The following is a 25,997-nucleotide window of genomic DNA, read 5'->3' on the forward strand; positions in this document are numbered from 1 at the left end:
CCTTATAAGCTCTAAAACTTATTTTTATATACTCCTTGGTTTAATTACATGTCAAATATTAAGCACCACATAGCACATCAAATGATATCCTGGTGCCTTAGTGTTCTCAGTCAAGCCTTTCCCCTTTGAGGGGTACTCAATGATTAATTTAAGCATCTTTTTAGAGGCATTCATTTCCTTGTTCATTTATCTCAGTTCAGTGGGCACATAAGGTAGAACTTAAATGTGTATAGAAGACACCCGTTAATATACCACATGTGGTGCCAAGGACAGGCATAGTAATTGGCTCCATGCACATTTGCATCCATAGGAAAAGAGTTTGGTGGTGATAACTGCATTTGATTTGCTGTCTTTTCCTCCAGACAGGCTTACCTCCTGGTGTATGAAACAAAGGCTCATCCAGTTGCATTTTAACAAAGCCGTTTCTTCAGAAATGAGAGGAGAGATCATGACAATAGACAGGGCACTAGGGCGTGGACAGATCTGTTTCAAACAAACAGATGGTATCAAATTGCTGCTCCATGATTTTATATTTTTTGGCTCTGTTTGGTAAAATGCATTAGACATGGCTTATATGCCAAGTAGTACTTGCTACTTATACGTGTGTAGGAGACATTGTGGTCATTTGTAGGTAAACAGGTCTTCTTGCTTATACTAATGTGGTGGTGGTGGTGTGTGTGCGTATGGGTGCGTGCAAAAAGGAATATGCAGGTAGACACATATCATTGCGATCCTCTGGAATACACAGGGCAAACCTAATCTTTAACTCTCTGGAGTATGAAGTTGGGGTTCATGTTTTAATGATGTCTTTTGATGCTATGATCAGTTTAATATAGTATGTAGTGGGTGGTCATCTCTCCCATATGATGACCTCAGCTCTTACCTCATGATGAGAATATGTTTATTTTACCTAAGTGACTTCGCGAGGGCTGCCTGTGATGGTTGATAAGGAGCTAAGCTGAAGTAGAATGGACTTTGGTTACTAAGGCTGAAGTGTGGTTCCAGAAGAGAAAATAGAATGTGCTCTACTTTATTTGGTAGCCCCCATTCTTGAACGGGAAATTGCATGTCCAACCTTTTCTTGCCCATTTCCTTTCATTAATGATGTGCTTTTGATAGCTTTTGGCCAACCCTGGGATGAGGTAGGCTTGGCAGAAGAACACAACAAGGAAGGCCATAGGGTGTGTGTTTAAATTGTAAATTACATCAACAAATAAAAATAAAACTTGTTTTATCCTCTTATCTTGACAAATATACCTTTGAAACTACGTGGTAAGCTAGGTGCACACTTAGAATTTTTGGATTCCTCAGCATTCTACACTGGGAGTTGCTGGCACAGGGAGAACCAGCCCCTCTGGTTGTCAGCCTGTGGCCTGTCCCCCTCCTCTTTCTACCTTGGGCTCCTCCCTGTATCCACAAGGGCTCTCGTATAAATGTGCATGGATGCCCATGTGGCCAAGCTCTGCCCAAAGCCCTGAAGAGGGTCCCCCATTGCTAGCCCTCAGATCTTAAGGTATGCACACCAGTGCATGATTTGCTATTGGAAGACGAGTCCAGGAACGAGGTCTGCACAAGTCCTGGAAACAGGCCTTGGGCTCTCCGGGTGGGAAACTAGAGGATCCCAGTGTATGGCTCTGAAAGAGAGTGTGTGCTTCACTGGAATGCTGTCTTGGCCCTGCAGACCCCAAGTCCTATGGGGGAAAGATGTTCTCTAGGATGGTCCAACAAGGGCCATGTAAATCAGAGACCCCTGGAGCAGAGATCCCTTTGTGTCTAAGGGAGCTATTGCTGTCTTGTCAAAGCATATTACCAAATTTCATTCTATCCCTTTTTCTTCATCTGCTTGATCACCTTTTTTTCTGGTTCAACCTCCTATTTAGTAACCCTGTCACATTCCCCTGGGCTCAGGACTCTACCATGGAAACCAAAGTTAGCTGGGTTATTATTGATGGATGGAAATTAGAGACAGATCTTTCAGGGTAATTGATTTCTAGTTATTGGTCAATAAAAGGTACCTAGAGCTAAAGAACCCTTTGTCAGAAGAGTTAATTATCCATTCTAAACCAGCTCTGGCATAAGCATTGAAAAGCCATCATTGAAGCAAAAGCAATGTAAGCCTCACTTTACCACGTAGCATAAAATTTCCCTCCAGGTTTTCCTCTGAGAAAATGTGAAGGAAAGGCAGCAAGCTCTCCTGTACCGTTGTGCTGGTCTTCTACCCCTGTGAGGAGACGTAGCTTTTTTGCAGTTAACTGTCTCTAGCGGTTTCCGTGGTACTTAGACACAGGTTTGGTGGTGGAAGAGTCGGAGGGAGCTTGTGCTACCCTAGGCTCACTGGCAGGGGCAGTGCCCTGGGGGATGTGTTCTCTTTGGTATTCGCGTACGTCTGACTCATGCCAGTCAAGTGTTGACTGCTTTCCTCTTTCCTTTTCCTGCAGCTCGAGAGGAGAACGTGGCCACGTTCCGAGGCTCTGAGTACCTGTGCTACGACCTGTCTCAGAACCCGATCCAGAGCAGCAGTGATGAAATCACCCTCTCCTTTAAGACCTGGCAGCGGAATGGGCTCATCCTGCACACGGGCAAGTCGGCTGACTATGTCAACCTGGCTCTGAAGGATGGCGCGGTCTCCTTGGTCATTAACCTGGGGTCCGGGGCCTTTGAGGCCATTGTGGAGCCAGTGAATGGAAAATTCAACGACAACGCCTGGCACGATGTCAAAGTGACACGCAACCTTCGGCAGGTAATGGCTGAGGGGAGAGGGTGCCCGGAGGCTCCTCTTAGGTAGCTGGGGAGGAGGTTTGTGAAGCAGGTGCTGGATGAGCTGGAGAAGGGTGTAGAAACAGGTTTGGATTTATCGAAGTCTAACATTATCCCAGTCTCTGCAGTTCCACAAGGAAAATGATGAAAATATGTTTCTTCTCATACTTCAGTTCTCTACTGTGCTTGTTTTTTTTTTTTTTTTTTTTTGTCCAGAAGAAAATTCAGTTGTATAGATAATAGAAGTTAAAAGTACTTTCATTCCTTTTATTCTGCTTTGGTTTTTATCATTTTCTTAATTACATTGAAATCTTGTATTGTTAAATTCAATTAGGGACAGCGTTTTGTTTCTGCAGCTTGCTAGATTTTCCTCATTTTTTGAATATATGTTTTTCTTTTTATTTAAGTTAGCCATTGTCATGATGCCATGATTTTAATTCCTTCCAGAAAGTCTTCCTTTTTCTCCTCCTTTTAATTTACCACCCCATCTCCACTTTCACCCCCCTCCCTGCCCCATTGTTATGTTAACCTCTAGCCTTAGAATGAATTAGCTGGAATCTTTCTGAATTCCTCTGTTTCTCTGTTCCTTGGTGTGCCGCTCCTACTTTATTGCCCCTGTCTCTACCTCCGAGACTCTTCAGTTGACTGGGAGGCCTGGAAAGTGGAAGGACCCAAATAAAAATGTCAACTTTGGAGCAGCCTTTCCTGGTTCTGTTCGTGCTTGAGAACTCCCATCGCTTGCTGATTCTGAGCAGGCGACTCCGTCAGGTGACAACATCTCAGAAAGCCTTAGCCAAGTGAAGTGGTTTTCAGTTTCATAACTAATAATAATAGTCACAACAGTAATAATATTAACACCTCAATCAGGCCACATCAGTGAAGAGAAAAAGTCCAGAAAAAGTCCTGTGAAAGTCCAGGTCTGTGCTGACACCGCCTTTTCCAGGTTGCTATTTTCACTTGGTGCTTCTCCTTGTGAATTAATCATTAAACCCAGTTAGATAGCATTCAGCCTTTATTAATCAGAAAACATTATGCAAATTTCCAGAAAGTGCTTATCAAATTTTCTTCTGCAATATGATTGATTCAGTGCCTTCTAATGTAAATAGGAAAGCGTAAGAACTGACAGGTGTTTGCATATGTTTTCCATTTGATAAAAGTGTAGCTCTTTAATACTATTATGTGAATGGAGAAGGCTCACACATGCTGGGAACACACAGTATTCAAAACTGCCCGTTTAACACTTAACACATGTTGAAGAAGGCATCTCTATTCTATCTGCTGTGACGTTACCAAATAACCCAAGACTTAGAGTCCCCACTCATCTTAATACCTATGGATTGGACATTTTGAATCACTGTTCTGTTTTTTTTCTAAGACCAAACAGTCCAGTTGCTGATGTTTTCTTTAATAATCCACCATACATGCTTACACAGCTCAGCTGTCAAGAGGGCCCAAGTCGAATTTCCATTTGCCAGCATTTAAGGGTGTGATGTATTTGAGTTGTAGAGACTAGACCAAAAAATAAAATATAACCTTTTTGCCAGTTTTGACTGGCAGGTACATGGTAACACCCTTTAGTCAGCGGAGGGGAGAATTTCCATGTACTGGGGAGCAGGGTCGGGTTGTGGTTCTTACCAGTCAGCCTGTCTCTCTGATTCTCTCCCACTCCATACACTTCCTTGCCATTCCAGAATGATTCCAATTAGCTGGAGAAAGGCTCACTTTTATTTCTACTGAAAACATTTCTCTAAAATAGAATTGGGCCCCAGTTCCATCCTATAAACTGAGCGGGGGATAAACTAAAGTGTTATTCAAACATTGGTTGTGCTGTTTCAGTCAGCAAGCAGAGGAAAGCAACCCTGGAGGGTTTCTCTTCCATATTCTAAGACCCAACTCCCTCAGTGCCCTTGGACAAGCCATTTCACCTTTCCACACCACAGTTTCCATTTGTGAATGGTGATTATAATCCTCCCCAGCCGTATGTGGTGGCTAAATATGCAAAGCACCTTATGTTCCAGAAGCATTATGAGCTCCTCCATGGTCTGGGTGCTAGACTCACTGTGACATGCGCACGATTTACAATCTGAGTAGTCTGTCGTGAAGGTGACTGTGTCTGTCTGTCACCGGCGATGCAGCTAAGTAGAGCTCTCAGTTCTGGACAAGGCTACAGAGGCCCTAGGGTGTTGGAGCATTTCTTGGCAGAAGGAAAATGAATCTTATAGAGAGAGTGCACCCAAAATTGGACTTCATTGAAATCCTGACTGAATTTTGCATATAAATGCAATTTATTGAAAGAGAGGGAAATCTCAGAAAACCAGAGTGGATTTTGCAAATCCTTTCCGTGCTGAATCATCTAAGATGATTATTTTGCCCATTAAGAATACATTTATAACATCTTTTTTAGTTCTGTAGGATACATTTGAAGGGGTTGGAAGCCCCTGTCTATTTCAATTAAACTGTAAATTGCTTCATAAATATTTGATAACAAGCTTATGACTGTCTCATCTACCTTTTTGGTAAGGTTGAATGGCTTCTGTGGCAAAAATTCATCTGAGGAATGCTTACTTGGACTTTCCTGGAGTATTCATTACTAAATGGAGCAGAACTTTGCCCATTTCTTCCTTCTTGGTCATATACTCATGATTCTACCTTTGAGCCGAGTCAGGATCAAAGGCAGGTACTTCACTGGGAGTTCTACTTGAAGGAATGTGGATTGCCTATTCCAAACTGTAACTGGGATTAGGGACAAGGTAGTGATGCGTTTCTTTGGGTTTGTTTTCAGTTTTGTTTTAAAATCCGACCTTGAACATGGCCCTCATGTGAATTGCTTTACCTGTAATGCCACATTAGTCAAACCACGAACACAAAACTGGGGTTACCAGTCTTCCAGTGTTCCAGCTGTCCAGCCTCGCACCCAGCTCAGGGTGTGCTGGCATTTGATTATTTGAAAATTGCAAGCGGAGACTAATTGTAGGGCTTCTTTAATCATGTTTAACCTGCCAGTCGTCTCTGCTATCCATAGGAGAAATTGCTTCAAAGCTTGAAAAGCATTTTCTAAAGGAGAATGGGGGTAGAGCCATTCCAACGGGAAGCATTCTGGCAAAGAAAACAAAATAATAACTGCATTGGGTAGTAAAGAAGACTCCCAACTATTTTTATGCACTCCAACAGTACAGTTATTGTAAATGAAGAAGAAAGGAAAGAGGAGGACGTCCCTCTCCTGTTGCACACATCCACACAAAATCAAGAGCGTCATGGGTCTTTAATTGCCTGTGGAAACCCAGAGTGAGCTAGAGTTGTAGCCTTCCTATGCTAGATGTGACCTGTAAATGCTTTCTGTTTTTTTTGTTGTTGTTGTTGTTGTTGTTGTCGTTCTACTGAAAGTCGTAATCATTCATGCAAATAGTCTGAGTCAGATATATATATATATATATATATATATATATATATATATATATATATGTTAAAAAAGTGCCCAGCGCATTGGTATTTGAGCTCTAACTATCTACCTACATGTTGAAATAGTAAACTTTAGGGGTATTTTCTTTCAGGATAGGTGGACTGTGTATGTGCTAGAGGGTGGGAAGGGAAAGGGTGTCCATTCAGAAGAGCTCTTGGAAAGTAAGTATGGTGCTAATTCTAACCGGGGTGAGGTGTGGTCTGAGTGATATTTGGAAGAAGGGGGGGTTATGTGACAAGGTGGACTGCAGCTCCTTTCCTAGCTGTGCCCTGGCTGCCAAGGTTTTCCATAGAGTCCTGGTCTCATTGTCTTCCCCACTCTCTTTTTCTGTGTCGGGTTCCTTTTTTTCGAAAAACTAACACAAGATCATTCATGCAATGTGTCATTTTACTAACCGACTAATGTACTAACACCCTAACGACTCATCTTTGTTTTTAGTTTTTTTAATTAACAATCGTTCTGTTCACAATTTTTAATTTCCTTTCTTCCCCCTTTTCCGCAAAGCACTCAGGCATCGGACACGCTATGGTAAACAAACTACATTGTCTGGTAGATATCATTCTTATTGTCTCTTTTTTTGGGTTTGCCGTGTGTTGCCCCCCTTTTCCTCCCCAAAACCCCCCTTTTATCCTCCTTAGACTTGTTTCTTCTTCTTTTAAATTTTTTTGTTGTTGTTGAATTAAATGCAAGTCTTTTTTTTTTGTTGTAAAAAAAAAAAAAAAAAGGGAAGGGGACGTGCCAGTCTTGGAAATGGTATTTGGATGAGTTTGGTTGGGACAGTTTCCTTTTCTCTAGTTTGTCATTTTTTTTTCCTAAAAAAATTTTTTAAAGAAAGATTCTCCATTTAGCTAAATTTGTTTTGTTTTGTTATTTTGCAACTTTGAAGTTACAGACTAGAGACAAGAGGATTTCTATTGAGGACTTTCTTCTCTGTCTTCTATCCCTCTCACTCTCGCTCCTTTCTTTTCCCACTTCCCTCCTCCTTAATCCCTTTTTTCCTTCCCTTTGGTGTGGCCACGGCTGCCCTGCCGCAGGTGATCTGGGGAGGAAAGTACTCTTACTTCTCTCTTCTTGTTTTCCCTGCTTTCACCTTACTCCCCACCGTGGCCATAGGGAGCTCTGCCAGTGTGTCCTTCATACAGACTCTGCATGGCATGTTCCTGTCTCGTGGATTTCCCCATCAGCATCAGAATTTGCTCCCCCATTTTCCTCCTCATTACTAACAACCTGCCAATCATCAGCCCAATTCCACTCTCTTCCCTCTCTTTATTTTTGTCTCCACTCTTCTTCATTCTCCTCTCATCCTTCATATATTTTGGGGTTGGGTTTGGACTTTTTCTTTTCTTTTTTTTAGTGAGGGAGGTGGCAGGCAGGGGAAAGATGACCCTGTAGTTTCCAGTGTTTTGTTTTGTTTTGTGTTATTTCCATCTTGTGTTCCGGTTTCTTCAGTGCATGTACGTGTGAAGTGGATTTTGACTCTTCCCTTTGGTTCTCCGCACCCCTGCCCACTTCCCTCCCCTTTTTCTTCCACCTTTTCTCTTGGCTCCTGATGGTTTTCGCATGGGTGTGTCAGCGTATGGTGTGTGCACGCTTTGAGGCTCCATCTTTTCTCTCTGCCTTCTGCTCCTTTCGTGGATGTTGGGTGTGTGGGTGCTATTTCTTCCCTGTGGGCATTATTATTTATTATTTTCATTTTGGTTAGTATGCCTCATATTCCTTTCTTTTTGTTAGAGTTGCCTTCTTGGTTTGGGTCATTTCTTCTCTTGGTGGTGGTGATGGCAGCTAAGGGAGGGCAGGGGTTCGTGTCCTGGGGTCGTCCATGGCATGTATCACCCATGACACATCGAAATTGAAACCCTTCTCCTTCCCTTCCCGAATGCATGTTTGTCAGCGTGGTGTGAGCCCCAAAAGAAGTGAATACGAAAGAAAAGAAAAAGAAAAGAAAAAAGGAAAAAACCATCCACAACCAAAGACCAACCCTAACAAACCCATTGTCAAATGTCTCCTTTGCTGTTTTTCACTACCACCATAAATAATAATCATTCAAAAAATAAATGAAAATTTTACCAATGAACTGAGACAAGTGATGTCGTCTGAGGATAGTTCCATTTTCTAGCCTGACTGAATAAAGAGCACAGCGGGTAAAGCAAGTTGCCCATCTTGGCAATTCCACCAAAGTCCCCCGGGAGTCTGCACAGGAATGCTGGAGGCTTGGGTTGCAGGGAAGGCAGACCAGAAAATGGAACTTGGCTGCATATACCAAAATCAAACCAAATTAGAAAAACATACTTCACCAAAATCTTAATGAAAGTGATGCCACAGGTAGGGGAAGCCGCCGGATTTTGATTGGACTATAAAGTCATTGTTGGGATTTCTTTTGTCCCTATGTCCCTCCACCAGGTGACAATCTCTGTGGATGGGATCCTTACCACAACGGGCTACACTCAGGAGGACTACACCATGCTGGGCTCGGATGACTTCTTCTACGTGGGAGGAAGCCCAAGTACCGCTGACTTGCCAGGCTCACCCGTCAGCAACAACTTTATGGGCTGCCTTAAAGAGGTAAAGGTCACACAATCTCTTTAGTGTCCCAAGAACAAATGAAATTCCCAGGTCAGTGAGGGGCTCTGTACTTAGTGCATTCTTTGAAGCCGTAGGTTTTACCAAGAAGACTCTGGACTTGAAAGTAGAGGTCCTAGGTTTTGGTTCCCGCTTAAGCTGATTGATTGCATGACCTTGGGTTTGCCACTTACATGCTTTGTGGTTCTGTTTTCTCATCTGAGTACTGGGGAATTGTATCCCACAGGTAGCTGTGCTTTATACATAATAATAATAATAATAATAATGTTATCATTATTTTTAGAGAGAGCATGCGCGAGTGGGGGAGGAGGCGGTTGGGGGGAGAGAAAATCTTAAGCAGGCTCCACGCTCAGCATGGAGCCTGATGTGGGGCTCGATCCCACAACCCTGGGATCTTGACCTGAATGGAAATCAAGAATTAGACGCTCAACTCACTGAGCCACCCAGGCATCCCACATGCTCTGTGAATTAAATGAAAAAACACAGACGAAGGTCTAGTTCTTTGATATCACAAGAATTAGACACACGTAACGTTTGATTTCGTATTTTTGACTTGGCAGGTACGAAGCCAAGCTGTAGCTCCGAGTGGCTCCATTTGTGGTTGTAGGTCTTGTCTAAAACATAACATATGTATTATTTTACCATTGCCAAGCTTGGTGTTCCCAAGAGTCTCATTATCTGAGATGAAGGAAAATTTTCAGAATGTAACATTAAGGCTCGGAAGACTGGTTTTTCCTCTTCTTTTTTCTTTTTCTTTCCCCCCTGAAAGCTAGCAGCTGTGAGAAAGCAGTGGGGCTTTGCCATTACTCATTTATTACTATTGTAGCTGATGTGTTGAGACCTCTGTCTGAGAGTAGAGGAGCTTCAGTCAAGTGTAAGTTCAATCTCTAAGGTCAATTGTTGAGGCAAAAAGAATCAGACTTGATTTGGTAGAGTTCTTTCAGAACACTGTGTCATCAGAGCATTTCACTGCACATTTTTGTTTAATCTAAGCTAAGCCTGATTGCCTGAGATAGCTATACCACTTCCCTGGGGAAATTCCTCGAGAAGCTAACAGTGTTCTTTCTTGTAGATAAAGATCCCTTGTGACCTGTTATGGGACTCCTCTCAGGGCACGTGTTTTCTTCTTCTTGTGGTTATTTGAAATTTGTTGAGCATCGGTTATAGATGAGATGGCATTGCAAATTCCTTCAGTCATGCCACTCAGCTGTGAGCCATGTGGAGAAAGGAGCCGTGTCCACTGTGCTGGAGTACTGTAGCTGCATAGTAACTATTTACTGAGTGGATAAAAAATTTGGTACCTTTTTTATATTGTAACTGACTTAAGTGGCTCTTTACAAGTTGCGGTTTCCATGCTTGAAGGCTTCATAATCTATGAAGGGGAGGAGATCTGTAAGTGAACTCAGGACACTGTGTATTCAGTGCCACACTGGATGTTCTAATTGAGTAGAGGAAACATACATTTTAGGTGGAAGTCTGTTTCAGAGAAGAATTGCTGTTTGAGCTGGGCTTTGGTGCAGTAAACATGTGAATTGAGAGAAAAGGGTAGGAAGGAGAGACATGACAAAGGAGGGAAAAATCCAGTTACGGCTCTGTATTGTACTTGGTCTGAAGGACAGGTTACAGAAGAGAACCCACAAAGTGTTTTCCTCCTTCTGCTGGATGTTATCTAGGCTTCTGCTGGCTATAGGGACACCAGTAGTCATTCCTGATGGGATTGCAGTGGACATAGACACTTCTTCCCTAGCAGTTACTCCCGTGTGGATAGAATAAAGGTATACATTACTCAGCGTCTAATGAACCCTGAAAGGCTCTTAAACACTGTTAAATCACACACATTGGAATTGCACTCTCGTCAAAGATAGATAGGAACGTTCTGCTACCATGTACGTGGCTCAGGAATGAATGAGGCATTGATTGCTGTGGGGAGCTCATTCATTTTTGTAGTGAAACAGCCCTAAGTGTGGAGTTTCTCTTGGATAGGATCTAGGGGTGGCCTCTAGAACTCATTTTCCCTTGCACACAATGATATTGAACCATCTCTCAATTATTTATTTTGAGACAAAGGAGCAGTTTCCCGTCTGCAAATTATCAATCAGGAATGATGCTCCTGAACATTTTGAAACAAGCCTCATAAAAACATAAAGCTATCTCTGATGGCTTCATCTATGTGAAACCTTAAGCAAATAAAATCTTCATGTGCACACATGCACACATGCTGCCCAGATAGAGAGCAGAAAGCTTCAAAAGTCTGTGCAAAGTGTCCCTTAATAGTTTAAAAATTAAAGACAGTTCTGAAAAACAGTGTCAATAACAGAAATAGCAGTAATTGGTAGTAAAAATATATACATAGCTAGCAGCATAAGTCTGCACTGAAATCCAGATCAAGTCAGAAAAAAGAAAGTCCAACCCACACCGGGGTAAATGGTATATAAAATTTAGAACTTCATTAACTTTTACCAACATCTCTTCATTACATACACAGTATTGTAGTATGTCTAAGGGACTTGGGAAGCTTTCTCATTCATCTGAGTGTTTTTTAAAATTTTATTTGAGAGGGAGAGAGAGTGCAAGCAGGGGGGAGGGGCAGAGGGGGAGAGAGAGAGAGAGAGAGAGAGAGAGAGAAAGAAAGAAAGAAAGAAAGAAAGAAAGAAAGAAAGAATGAATGAATCTTAAGCAGGCTCCACACTCAACACAGAGCCCGAGGCAGGGCTCAATCCCACAACTCTGGGATCATGACCTGAGCTGAAATCAAGAGTCAGATGCTCATCTGACAGAGCCACCCAGGCATCTCTCGTCCAAGTGTTTTAAACAGATAACTTTGGGTCTAATATAGTCCTGGCATAGTCTGTCTTTCCAGTTAATCATTGCAGTTAACTTTTTTGTAGGGAAGGTCTGGGAAATTCTTCTACTTTTGTTGGTATTTGACAATTTAGTAAAGAGCAGAAGCTTCTAGCTATGTTGGTATTTCTCTCCATGATAAATCCCACATACTGACTTTAATTATGTATCTTTAGTAGAACAGTGTCCAGCCCCTTTTTCCTATCTCTTTATTCCTTTTTCTGTCTTCCATTTGCCATTAATGGCTCTGTGTTCCCTTACACTGAGATGGGTGCTTTTATATATCATTTTCTTCAAAATGTGGGGGCATGGTTAAAGGACTTCGGAGTTTCTGTTCCAGATACTTTGTGTGTGGCACAGAATAAGGTGTTACCTTTGAACTACAGTTACTTCACCCTTGAAAGTTAAGTTCTGGCTCCACTACTGAGAAAAATGACTGTGGATTTCACCTGGGTGCACACTTCCTAGCTTGATATTGCTGTAAAAGCCACCATAGACTATATCCAAGTTGTCCTCAGACTATTGTGGTTCTCCACAAATCTTGGTTATCCCTACAATATTTGTGTACACTTAAACATTACCAACTCAGCATCTTGTTCCTGGTCGTGTTTTTATGTTTTAACATGTGTGTCTTATTTTTTGGTCTTGCAGGTTTCCAGTTCCCAGAATGGTTCTTAGTGCCTGCTGAGCTATCAGTAAACATGTGCTGAGTGAAATCACATGTTTGCAAGTTAGTAACGTTTAAATAAATCCTTTAAATAAACATGTTTGTAAAATTAATATTTTAGATAAATGCTCTTAGGCACTATTAACCATGTGATTCTTCTGGGATCGGTAAGGAACATCTTGACATGGCAGTAGTTGAATCTTTCAGGAACTTTCCAGTTATCTGGTGTGAGATAAGTATTATATATAAAGGCTCAGCAAGGCTAAGAGAAGTGGGTTGAGAATACCAGCATTGTCACTGGCTCTATGGCCTGGAATAAGTCACTGATCTTACTTGATTCTGTTTCTTAACCCCTAATATGGATATAATAGGACCTTTGTTGTGTTCCACTCAACAGATGAAATAAAATACATAAGAGTAAAACCATACAGGCATATATTTTACTATATGTAATATATTAGTATATAGTATATATAGTATATTACATACATATATGTACTATATGTAATAATTAAGGATTATGTAATACCTGTTACAAATAGTTTATGAATACAAATGTAACCATGCACTTGTATACATTAGTGTGTGTATATTTCTATATCTCCCATATTAGAAAATCACATTCAGGAGGAAAACTAACTTTATTCTGAGGTTTGCCCCACTAAAGTCCTTTCATCTTCTCTGAAGTGGGGAAACCCGTCCCACCCGCCCTCAGTCATCACCTTGTTTGTTGCCTTCAGTCACTTACGTGACAACTGTCAATCTCCATTTATTAAAATGTGTGTAACTCTGTGATGACAAAGGCCTCGTCTGTTCACAGATGTCTTCCCAGAACCTAGCAGAGTTCCTGGCATGAAAGATAAAAATAAAGAAAGAAGCATTCAATAAGTATGTCTGGAATAAACAAATGAATGAGCTAACCTCAAGGACCTCTAAAATCGGGTGGGATTTGGATCAACAGATGTATACTGGGAACCTACAGGATGCCAGGGACTGTGCTAAGTAAGATCCAAAGATGAGTCAGGCACAGTTCCCATCTTAGAGGACCACACGGTTAGTGGGGGAGACAAATACATGAATATAGTTTCGATAAAAGATAGCAAAAAGAGGCACTCACAAATGCAGTGAGTCTGTTGAGGAGAAGGACTTAGCATATTCTGGGGTTCAGGAAAGATCTGTGGAGGAGCTAACACCCAGGTAAGTCTAGAAGACAAATGGAAGTGAACATGGTAGAATGGAGGGAGCAGTGTTCCAGACAATGGAGCAGCATGAGCACAGGTGCGGGGACAGGATACACCATAGTGTCTTGGTGAGGAACTCACAATTTGCTAACTTGAGGACACAAAATATAAGATGAGGAGTTTTGCACGTGTAGCTGCAAAGTTAGGTAGGAGCCAGGTCATAGAGAACTTTATCTTATATTCCACCCTTGGACTTTGTTTTCTAGGTAATAGGGAGCTATGGAGGCCTTAAGTAGTAGAATGATACAGTCATATTGGCATCTTGTTCATCACGCCTCAGATTTCTTGCGGGTGTCATCTGGCTTAATCGATTGAGTGTCTGGCCCTTGATTTCTGCTCAGGTCATGATCTCACAGCTCATGAGACTGAACCCCCCATCAGGCTCTGTGCTGAGCGCATCGAGTCTGCTTGGGATTTTCTCTCTCCTGCTCTCTCTGCCCCTTCCCCTCTCATGCGCGTTCTCTCTCTCTCTCTCTCTCTCAAAATAAATAAAAAAATTACTTGAGAACCGAAGTTAGTCCATCTACTACTTCTAACTGTATGTTTTTTGTCCTAGAAAGTTAAATGGTAGCGTTGGAAAGCTTGATCCATTGACTGTGGCATTGGAAAGTACCAGGAGAGTGGCTCTCAGTATCTTAAAATTTCTATAGAAAAGCACTTCTTTCTGACTACTGTTTCAAGTTTCCAGTGACCCTCCCTGTCAGGATGTACATTTCTCCTTTCCTTTGTCCTTGGCCTTGCTGAGCTATTATTATTGGATGAAGCACAAAGTAGTAGAGGAAAGCCCAGTCCAGACTGAGGTGCCTGATAGTGCTTCTATCAGGTTGACCAAGACCAGGGAGAGAGAGCTTCCTCAAGCCCCTTAAAGTACCCTCTTGTGTGCCGGGATCTTCCCTGTTGTTTGAATTGATTCTTTGCACACCGTCCTCCTATCTTCTCTGTTACTTCTCCCCCAGTATGTTGGCTCTCCATTTGTATCTCCATTTGCCCAGGGAGAAGCTGAGTGCTACTGAGGCTTCTGGGACAGCCTGGTCTCTCTAAACTCTCTTTTCTCATGGTGCCTCTAATGGGGAGGAGGGAGAAGCAGGAGAAGCGGGAGTGTGGAACACATATTTAAAGGAAAAAGGATTGGGGTGGAACATCACTGTGCACATTACATTCCACATCCCTTTGTGATTATTAGCCATTTAAAACCGAATGGGATTTTGCAGCCAGAGATAGTCTCTGAACAGATGATTAATGGTTTAATCTGTAATAACTTTACATTTTATAGAACCCTGATGGGAGTCCACATCTGGTGAGCCAAGCTATTTAAGACTGTGTTAATTCTGTTAATTGCTATACGTTTGTTTGAATTGCTGGCACCTGCGGGCTTTGGGATAATGTGTTTGTTGTTGCCTTTTTTTTTTAATATACTCATTTTACCCCATCTCACTGTCTTTTGCTGCTCTTATGCTATCACAATTTCTCTTTTGGTTTTTCCTTTGTGTTGTCCCCTACTTCTTTGCTCACTATACTTTTTTTGTTTCTTTTCCTTTTTCCTCCCTGTTTTAATTTTCCCTACCTCTGTGCTTCTTTAGCTCTTATTCTGGTTTCCTTCCTTATTTCTCAGTCTGTAATAAATGGTTCTGTTCATAATCAGGTAAATTAGGTCATAGCATTGAGACTAAAAATCCCCTTTTCCTAGCATTGAGAATACTTTGTGGCCCCAGGGTGAGCAAAGACCAAGTGAGGGTTTTTGAATCAGCATGGAAGATGAGAAGAGAGTTGTCTCTAAAAGCACAAGTCCAGAGTTTGAATCTTGTCTAGACTCATTCATTACCAGCTGCAAGACTAATAACAAATCAGTTAAATGCTCTTAGCCTCCATCTTTGCATCAGATAATAGTACCTAATTCAGGCATTTTTATGTCAGAGCAAATGGGATTAAGAGAATGGAGGTGCTTTATAAACTGTAAAGCACTGTGCAGATGCTCATGTTATTATTTATGTTATTAAATGCAACCAAACTGATTAGATCTGGTCAAGGAGCCACATCTTCCCCTTTGCTGTTTCTGCAGTTTGAAAACTGCAGAAGTTAGGAGAGTACAGTGCAGTTTAAGAAAAAGAACAGCTGAATTGGAACCTGGCCTCCAGATCCAGTTCTGATGCTAATTAGAAAACATACAGTCCATTTGGGCATCCGTGCCTTGATCTGTAAAATGAGGGTAGTGATCACTGCTAAGCCAGATAAACTGCGCACTACTATGGAGAACTTCTAATGCAGAAGTACAAATGCTTGATTATTAAATTTTGGGTAGCAAGGTAGAATTTATTTTTCTACTCTTAGGAAGATATGCAGAGGAGCATTGTGTGGGCTTGGAGGAAAGCACGCATTGATAGAGTGGAAGAACCAATACAAACAGGAGACCAAGAGGGATAAGGTTCCAACAAAGTAGAAAGAAGTTGAAATGTGAATCAGAGAGTAGGAAGTGGAAAATGTGGCAGAAGAAGAAAAGAGAGAAACTATGTCTCAGGAGCTGCCTATTGGGTTGAGCACAGAAAAAACTGGCATTTGTGTGGGTTAAAAAAATCAAATATTGGTAATGCCATATGTGTCAGCTTAAGAATGAAGTTTTTGTGAAGAGAATAAATTGTATCTTCTGGAAAAGAGATTACCTCCTAGATTATAAGGAACTGAAATAGGTAGGAGAGACCTGCACTCTGTCATGGAGAATGAAGAATAAGAACCCTGAGCTGCTGGGAATTTCGATGAATGTGAGGTGCATTTCACAGAGGGGGGTAGGGTGTAAGCACCTAGCCCAGCATGGCTGTAAGAAAGTTGTATGTACCTAAGGGATAGTATCAAGAGGGCTGAAGGTTCAAGGATATTTAGTATTGCAGTGCTGTCACAAACAGAGAGATTTTTGATTAATGCCACAATAAAAATACTAAAGTATGCTTTGCTGCCTATAGTTGATGGGCTGTCAATGGAGAAATAGATATGGTGAACATTTTTTTTTAGAGACCTGATATCTATTTCTTGTTCTTTTGAATGAAGGTTCTTATTCCCCTTCATTTTCTTTTTAAAAAAATTTTTAAGAAGTATATTTGTTTTGAGAGGGAGGGAGGGAGGGAGAGAGAGAGAGAGAGAGAGAGAGAGAGAGAATCCCAAGCAGGATCTTCATTGTTAGCACAGAGCCTGATGCGGGGCTTGATCTCACGAACTGTGAGGTCATGACCTGAGCCAAAATCAAGAGTTGGGCACTTAACTGAGCCACCTAGGAGCCTCATTTTCAATCCAGTGGTTCAGTGGCACTGACTCCACTCCTGGCTACCTTGGTGAGCATGTGAGCTGTAAGTCAGTTAGAACTAGGCCGTTCCCCTGGCCAGAGTTATTTTGTTCATAGGTGGGTACCTAACCCAATTTGGATCAGTGACATAAAAGCTTAGGACTCTAGTTTATATGTTGTGGGGAGGTAGTTCTCCTTCCTTAGGGTTAGAACTTGGGATGATATAAAATTGAGCCTCTGGCTACCATCTTGCCAACACATAGAGACCAAAAATGAAGCTAGAATGGAGAAAAACAGAGGCAAAAATGGTGGGGAGAAGCTAGAACCTAGTGACATTTTTAAGGCCCTGGATCAAACATTCTTTAAACTAGAGTACCCCTGATTTCCAGCTAAGACTGAGTAATTCTTCCTTTTGTCGAAAGCAGCAGGAGCTGGATTTTCTGTCATTCGCGACATAGAGTCCTAAGTGATGTGAAAGAATTCCTCATACTCCTGTTTCACCCCTGTCTTCTCTGATAAGAAAATAGCTCTTTGGACAGGAAAAGATAGACAAAGAAAGAAAATTTAATATCAGAGGCTGTTAAAATCACCTAATAGCTCTGCATTAATTCAGGTTTCTTGACTTGGATGAATGATATCCCAGGATATGGAGAGAGTTTGTAAATAAGATTTTTGAAATCCAGTTGGTGGTTTTGAGAAATAGTAGAGAATGGGGGAGGTTCCTAAAGACTAAAGATGGAAGAAAGTGTGGATAATGCAAGCTATGGGCCTATGAGCTTCATTGGAATCCGGGAAAGATTTTGGAGTGCCTTATTAACAGAAGGTATGAGCCCGTAGAAGAGAGAAAAATGTGATCAGAAGAATTACAATTATTCACCAAAGACACTAAAAATAAGCCATATTACATGAACCAAACTCACGTTTCTATTCCATATTGTTACCATACTTATAAGTCAGGAAAGTATAACTAAGTATCAGCAAAGTATTTGGCAGTGCATTTTGTGATATCCTTGTCAACAAGATGGGGAAAAAGGAATTGGATGTAACTTCCTGAAAGGAGTAACTATTGAAACATACAAATGAGTCTTTTTTTTTTAAGGTTTATTTATTTACTTAGAGTGAGCAGAGGAGGGGCAGAGAAAGAAGTTGGGAGAGGATCCCAAGCAGGCTCTGTGCTGCCAGTGCGGAGTCCTACATGGGACTCAAACTCACAAATCATGAGATCATGACCTGAGCTGAAATGAAGTCAGACGCTTAATGGACTGAGTCATGCAGGCACCCTGAAACATACCAATGAGTCTTGATGAAGGATCTGTTTTGACCTATATGGAAGTTTCAGGTGGATGTGACAATGCTTTTTCCTACTTAATGTTTGTATTAGGGGCTTGAGGGAAGGTAAGAGAGCATGCTCATCAACTATTTTAATGGCAGGGAGCTGAGAATGATAGAAAATATGTGCCTGCATGATTTGAGGGTGAATTAATAGAGGTGTGATCTATAAAACAAAGGAGGTAACAGTTTTATAGTGTAATTTATTGATGAAGAGAGAAGGCTCTGGAACTAGAGTTCTTGGTTTCAAAGCCCAGCTCTACTCACACTAGCTTTGGAGTGCTGGGCAAGTTACTTAACCCTCTCTGTGCCTCACTATGCTGATTTGTTATGAGCAGAATAATTATACCTACTTCATAGGGTGAGTATTAACTGAGTATTATAACTCAGTATTAACTGAGATAATAAATGTAAAACCCATAAAGCAATGCTTAATAGAAAACTTTTGGTAGATTTCTTGAAGTATAGTTGACACACAACTATAGTTTTATTAGTTTCACATGTATTACACAGTGATTTGATAACTCTGTATGTTATGCTATGCTTACCACAAATGTAGCTACCATCTGTCACCATCTGTAATGCTATTACAGCACTGTTGACTGTATTCTTTATAATGCACCTTTCATCCCTGTGACTTATTCATTCTGTAACTGGAAGCCTTTACTCCCTATGCCCCTTCACCTGTTTTGCTCATCCTTGTGCCCTTTAGCAGCTACCAGTTGGTTCTCTGTATTTATGGGTCTGTTTCAGTGTTTTAATTATTATTTTTTTAGGTTCCACATATAAGTAAAATAATATGGTATTTGTCTTTCTCTGACTTATTGCAATTAGCATAATACCTTCTAGGTCCATCCATGTTGTTGCAACATGTTGCATGATCTCTTTCTTTTTATGGCTGAGTAATATTCCATTGCAAATATATACCACATCTTCTTTATCCATTCATCCATAGATGGATACTTAGGTTGTTTCCATATCTTGGCTATTGTAAATAATGCTACAATAAACATAGGAGTGCATGTAGTTTTTTGAATTCGTGTTTTTGTTTTCTTTGAGCAAATACCTGGTAGTAGAATTACTGAATGAATGGTATTTGTTTTTTTCACTTTTTGAGGAACTTTCATGCTTCATACTTTTGCCACAGTAGCTGCATCAGTTTACATCCTCACCAGCAGTCCACAAGGATTCCTTTTCCTTCACATCCTCACTAACACTTGCTATTCCTTATTGTTTTGATACTGGCTATTCTGACAGGTGTATGGTAACCGACTGAGCCACCCAGGTGCCCTCTCTGCCCATTTTTTAATTGGATATTTTTTGTTTGTTTGTTTTTGTCTTGAGTTGTTTATATTCTCTGTATATTCTTTATATTAATCCCTTATCATATATAATGTTTGCAAATATCTTCTCCCATTCAGTAGGTTGCCTTTTCATTTCGTTGATGGTTTCATTCACTGTGTGAAAGCTTTTTATTTTGGTGTGGTCCCAATAGTTTATTTTTGCTTTTGTTTCCCTTGCCTGGGTAGATGTTTCTAGAAAAATGATACTAAGGGTGATGTCTAAGAGATAACTTCCTGTGTTTCCTTCTAGCAGTTTTATGGCTTTAGGTCTCACATTTTGGTCTTTAATCCATTTTGAGTTTATTTTGGTGTGTGGTGGAAGAAAGTAGCCCAGTTTCATTCTTTTGCCTATAGCTTTTCAGCTTTCCCAGCACTATTTTATTGAACACAATGTCTTTTATCCATTGTATAGTCTTCCTTTGTTGTGGATTAATTAACTGTATAGGTGTGAATTTTTTCTGCTCTTTGTTCTGTTGATCTATGTGTCAAAACAATACTGTTTTGATTACTATAGCTATGTAGTATACCTTAAAATCTGGGGTTGTGAAACCTCCAGCTTTGTTCTTCTTTCTCAAGATTGCTTTGAGTATTCAGGGTCTTTTGTGGTTTTACACAAATTATAGCTTTATTTGTTTTAGTCCTATGAAAAATACTATATAGGGGTTGCATTGAATCTGGGTATTGCTTTGGGTAGTATGGACATTTTAACAATACTAATTTTTCCAATCCATGAGCATGGTATATCTTTCCATTTGTTCGTATAATCTTCATTGTCTTTCATCAGTGTGTGATAGTTTTCAGAGTATGGGTCTTTCACCTCTTTGGTTAAATTTATTCCTAGGTATTTTATTCTTTTTGGTGCAATTGTAAATGAGATTGTTATCTTAATTTCTCTTTCTGCTACTTTGTTATTAGTGTATGGAAATGCAGCAGATTTCTGTATATTAATTTTATGTCCTGCAACTTTACTGAATTCATTTATTCTAATACTTTGGCAATTTGGTGAATTGTTTTTATCATGAATATTATCACTGTGTGCTAATGTTATTACTGAAAGTATTTCTATTCAATTCTGGATATTAAGCTTTTAAAAGATTAGCTAATTGTTAGATTAGGGCATGTTTAGAGTTGAGTTATGAGAAAGATGAAGGATTCAAGAGTCTGACATAAAAAGAGTTGACTGATCCAGGGGTATTTAACCTGAAGAAGAAAAGATGCCTGAGCCCAGGCATTGGCTTCATATGTGAAGGATTGTTATCTTCATACATGAAGGTCTATCATCCTATGGAAGTAGGATTAAATGTGATTGATATATCCTCAGGAAGAAGAGCTAAGGCAAACAAGTGGAAGCTGATTACTTAATACAAAGAAGACGTTTCAGTAAGAGCTGTTTAAAGCTGCCTTTAAAGCCATGCATTCTTTATCACACTTAAGGCCTCCAAGTAGAGTCTGGGCAACCACCTTGATGAGGTTGTAGAAGAGATTATAGCATCAAATGAGTAGACAGTGTTGATTTTCTAGTTTCCTTCCAAATGTACGATCCTAAGCTCTACGATGAATAAGGCTTCTGGAAAGAAAGAATGAGACTGATTAATTAGACCAGATTTATTGTGCCAAAGACTTTCCTGATTAATCTCCAAATCAGTTGACTTAAACATGTCTCACCAAGACTCATAGGGTTGCCCTTGTGGTAGGATTTGAGGTTCCCAGCCACTGCCATAGTCACTTATAATTATTCTTCTTTTCTCAGACCTCTACTGGCCCCATCTCCAAAACCATTATAACCACAGCAACTAAAATCATAGTAGCAACAGTAAAGACTAACATGTATTGAGCACTTAACAAGGTAAATGCCTGTGAAGTTTATGCCTACATGGTTAAGTGTTTCATACATATTTCCTAATTTAATTCTCACAACAAACCGATGAGGTAGATCCTGTTATCGTTACTCATTTGAATTTAAAGAGATGAGACTCTTGTCCAGGGTCACATAGTTAGGAAGGATGGGAATTGAGATGGAAACATTGCTGCCATTTTGACTCCTGCTGTGCCACCTCCGCCAACTCAGTCCTAAGACCCGGTGAAGAACAGGAAATAAGTTCTTCATGAAAAGGTTGGGATTCTGTGGTTAAACCCAGTTGAGGGAATGGTCTCTCACTACCTTTTAGAAGCTCTACTTGAAAGGACAGGGCATTTAATCAGACAAAAAAAAATGTCCTGCTGGGAGGCTAGATACGATTACCTGTCTCTTTCACCTTGCCCTTGAGTATTCTGAGAAGGTGGTTTTTGCCAGATTTCCCACTTTGGCTGGGCAAATTGATACTGCTCAACCTCTTAATGGAGGAATGATTTTCATTATAGGACTTGAGTGGAAAGGAGCTCCTCTTGGTGTGAATGCCAGGCAGTTGAATACCTTTGTTTTGAGATGTGTGGCACATGTTTACTTTTGTTCCAGCCCAGTATTTTCTATGAAGTTGGAGCTATTTGTCTCCAGTGCCCTCAGAAAGCCAGAATGAAGAGCAGCTACTTTTTAGGCTTATTATGAATTTTCAGTCTGATTCTGAGAGTTTCTTATTTAGCTTTGCAGTTTTTTTCTTTTCAGGATAAATTCAGTGGAACTCATTGCTTTCTAAAAATGTCACTTATTTACAGCAAATGTAATCTACCACAACATTCCCGCTGAGACAAAATCTCTTGTGTCTTCAAATGCCTCAAAGGAGACCAAAAAAAAAAAAAAAGGCAGTTCTTGTACACATATACCTACAGGGATAAAGTAATCATTGAGCTAATTAATTAACTAATGTTTCTTTTTAATTGCTTTGCAAATGCAGAAATGACTATTCCATTAGTGGTATGTGCTTTTGTAACCTTGTGTTCTGTCCCCCATGTGGACAGTGTGTCATAACTAGTTTCTGCATAGATTTCAAGAGAGATATAAGACACATTTTTTACTTCACAAATCAGTAAAAACGTAGCATAGGGCTGTAGCATTGCACATCAATTACTGACCAATAAAATTCTCCTTTTTTCCTCTCCCTCGGCCTCTTTCTTACCAGCCAGTATGGTCTATCTCATATTTCATGGAGAAAATAGAAACTAGGCAATGCTTGCTAAACTTCTCTTCCTCCACTTTCAGATTTACCTTCAAAGAAACTTACTGCTACCTTCTTTTCTCCTGTCTTACAGGATGAGCTCTCTTCCTCCTCTCTGAGTGTAACTACTGTTCTCTTTTGGCTCTTTTGAGATTAGCCCTGTAAGGAGTCCTTCTCTTCTAGTTATCTTTGATCTCTTGCCACCTGTTTTCTATTTCCTCAACTAGTGACATGTTGAACATCTTTTCCATGATCCTGTCTCCTGTTGAATTTACACCTTAGCACATTCCTTACTTTAAGTGAATAACTGCTTGGGAGAGTTGCAGATCTGCCCCATCTTCTCTACCTCATGACTACTCCTTTGCCCTTTGGAGTTGCATGCCTAACTCTGGAGGGGCATACCTATCCTCAACACTTTAGTAGAATTCTTTTCCTGGTTTACCTGGCTTAAGTGAGGATCACTGTGCTGTATGCTGTCACAGCTCTTAGTTCTTAACTCCACTGCATTATAATTGGTATTTTATTCCTTATTGTATTTTAATGATCTGTGTTCATATGTTTCCTTAGTAGATGGGGCTTTCAGAAGGCAGAGATTAGGATTTACATAAATTGAATACTCACTTTAGAGTTAAACATAGGTCCTGGCAATAAGTATATGGAACATATTCTTCAAGTTAGTAAATATTTGTGAACATCAGCAATAGAATTATTGCTCTAAATTTCCAGTTTCTGCGTGTATCCATTTTCTCAACAGCGTGTCACTCATTCATTTATTCACAAGTGCAGTAGATACTCACGAGTACTTGCTCTATTATAAGATCTGTTCTAAATGTTGGAGTATGTGGTGAATGAGACCATATATAAGAAGCCTCTGGAATTCATGTTGGAAGAAACTTAAGAATAAATGCATAAATAACTCATTAAGATTCTTTAAGATCATGATAAGTGGTATAAAGGAAATAAAAGAGAATAATGAGAGAGTAGGTGGCAAGGAAGTTGGGTCTCTGTCATCAGACTGAGTGGTCAGGAATGGACTCTTGGAGGAGGTGACAATTAAGCTTTGAGACCTGAGAGGAAAGAGTCAAGTACACAAAGACCCAGGAGAGGCCAGTCAGAGGAAGCCCCAGGGATGGGACGGACACCAGGCAAGGGGAAGCTGGGCATGTTAAAGACATGGCCAGGTGACCACTGTGGTCATTGTGGCTGTGGCTCAGTGGGAGCTTGGTGAGAGGAACAAAATGTCTGTGATAAGACATGCTGCTTTTCTAAAAAGGTCCAAGCTGTGACTGACATGCCAGTATATCAAGCTTGTCTCCCCCTTAACGTCTTCATTGCCTGTTTATCTCCTATCCAGGTTGACTATGTCTCTCCTTTTATGCCAGAGGACAGAGGGTCCCTCCATGTTTGTAAGCTCAGCTGTTCACCTGTGCTTGGCATTTCCTCCCCTCCTGTCACCTCCTGGAGTCCACTCTTGACTTCCTCCACTCCTCTTTGCACCTATGATCCTTGCCTCTCTGTTCCTTCCTTGTGGGATACGAGCATGTGCTACTGTACCCTCACACAGAACCTTTCCCTTGACCTGTACCTCCTTAAACTCAGAAAGAGAAAGAGTGTTGTTTTCCCAGAGATGCTAGGAAAGGAGGCAAAACACAAAATGGTTTTGAGGTTTGAGACAGGGATGGTGAGAAAGTTCACCTGGGGTGACTTCCGTCTTCCCAAGAGAAGAGATGAAGCAAGGTGCTGAACATGAGAAGAAAGGAGGTGTGGCTATGGATAATGAGCCTTCCCACCTGCCTTCTCTCTGTCCTTCTCTGAATTTGGCATTCTGCACCACCTTGCTCTTTGTGCTGTTGTTCAGAAACACCTCGTGCTCCCGAGAGCAGGTCTTCCTCAGCCTCCCACTCATGGCCTTCTGCAGTTTGGTTTCCGCTTTGTCCCTGCTTTGCCATACTTCCGCTCTATATTTAGCCAGAGTGGTTATTTCCCCATCTTTTAAATATGTTTTGAGTTCTTCTGAAACTTCTTTATTTGGGTGTCCTGGCTAAGGATTTCACCCTTTCTCTTTGCTCTCTGACTCTTGCCCTTCTTCTGGGACTCATCTCACTGTTACCTGCTTGACTGATCACCCTGGTCAACAGTGGTCTTTCTCATTTCTGAATTGCATGCAGGCTTTTAAGCTATAATGTGTGCGAGCTGAGATTTCAGAGGCAGAGTTCCAAGTTTAAATCTTTGTTTTGCCATTTACTATCCGTGCACCCTTGGACAAGTTAACTAGCTTTTTGGAGTTTCTTCAGCTATAAAATGGGTATCTTAAAAACTCTGGTAGGTAGGTACTATTATGAGGATCAAATGAGATAACATAATACCACTACATGGTCAATGGTTAATAAATATTAGCTATTATTGTTATTTATTTGGTCCTTAAAATGTTATGCTTTCATTTGTTAGTTTTTTCTGGCAGGCAGGTAATTCCTTTGAGGCAGAGAGGTTTCTGTATACAATGCTGTGTATACTGTAGGTTTGTTAAAGAGAGTTGAAAGGAATTTATACCCCTTGAGTGAATTTCTTGATTAACTATGAAGAAGTTGATGTTTCTCTATACTATAGTTTGACCCCAGTTGGAATGATCCCACCTACAAAATGAAAACAATTTATTCTTTACAGACAGTAAAAAAAAAAAAAAATCGCACTCATGGGTAAATGAAATGTATGTGCATCTATGAAATATGAATGCAGTGATTTTCTGTTTTTAAGTTCCTCAATCAAATGCAGTTGTGATGAAGTGTATCTTAGGGTACTTTTTCTTCATAGATATTTGTAACGTAATAGTTTTGATAGGTGTTGTTTCAAATGCTGAAGGAAACGAAATCTAGTTGTAACGCTGGATATTGGTGTGATGATCATCAGTGTCCCTTTCAGGTCTAAAATTCTTATAAATTTTAAATTGCTGTGGAATGTCTCTCAATCCCCAAGTTACCTTTAAGTGATTGACTTAGTGAGCTTCTGTTATATTCTCGGTATGGTGTTTGGAATACAAAATGAACTGGGCACAGTTCCTTCCTTTGGAAGATCTTCTAGGTGAGGGGTTGGCAGCTTTCTCTGTAAGGGACCAGGGTAGTGGTTCTCAAACAGGGACCATTTTGACCCCAGGGAACATTTAGCAATGCCCAAAGACACTTTTGGTTGTTAAAACTGCAACAGGGGGGAGGATGAAGTGAGTAAAATGGTAATGAGGTGATGGGATAGGACTGCTACCCCAGTAGGCATATGGTGGGTGGAAGCTGAGACTGTTGCCATACATCCTACAATGCATAGAGTAGCCCCTCTATGACAGTTATCCAGCCCAGATTTCAATAGTGCCAAATTTGAGAGGCTCTGGGCCAGATAGTAAATAATAAATTGATAGTAGATATATG

At 40.6% G+C, this 25,997-nt stretch overlaps 1 protein-coding gene across 27 annotated transcripts in view; it reads left to right on the forward strand.

Annotated features, from left to right (window-relative positions):
• NRXN3 (neurexin 3) overlaps nt 1–25,997 on the forward strand; it is a 1,553,894-nt gene that overhangs the window by 447,187 nt on the left and 1,080,710 nt on the right. For 15 of the 27 annotated variants that reach the window (XR_008299766.1, XR_008299767.1, XM_027066299.2 and 12 more), the window contains 3 exons: nt 2,439–2,740; nt 6,722–6,745; nt 8,618–8,779. Coding sequence is in view for 25 of the 27 variants with exons in the window: in XM_027066299.2 (XP_026922100.1) it covers nt 2,439–2,740; nt 6,722–6,745; nt 8,618–8,779 (488 nt within the window). In the remaining 2 variants the exon portion in view is untranslated. The remainder of the gene's footprint in view (nt 1–2,438; nt 2,741–6,721; nt 6,746–8,617; nt 8,780–25,997) is intronic. The other 12 variants (XM_053225117.1, XM_053225125.1, XM_053225127.1 and 9 more) reach the window with 1 other exon arrangement.

This window comes from Acinonyx jubatus, chromosome B3 (genome assembly GCF_027475565.1).
Source record: "Acinonyx jubatus isolate Ajub_Pintada_27869175 chromosome B3, VMU_Ajub_asm_v1.0, whole genome shotgun sequence".
Taxonomy (NCBI): domain Eukaryota; kingdom Metazoa; phylum Chordata; class Mammalia; order Carnivora; family Felidae; genus Acinonyx; species Acinonyx jubatus.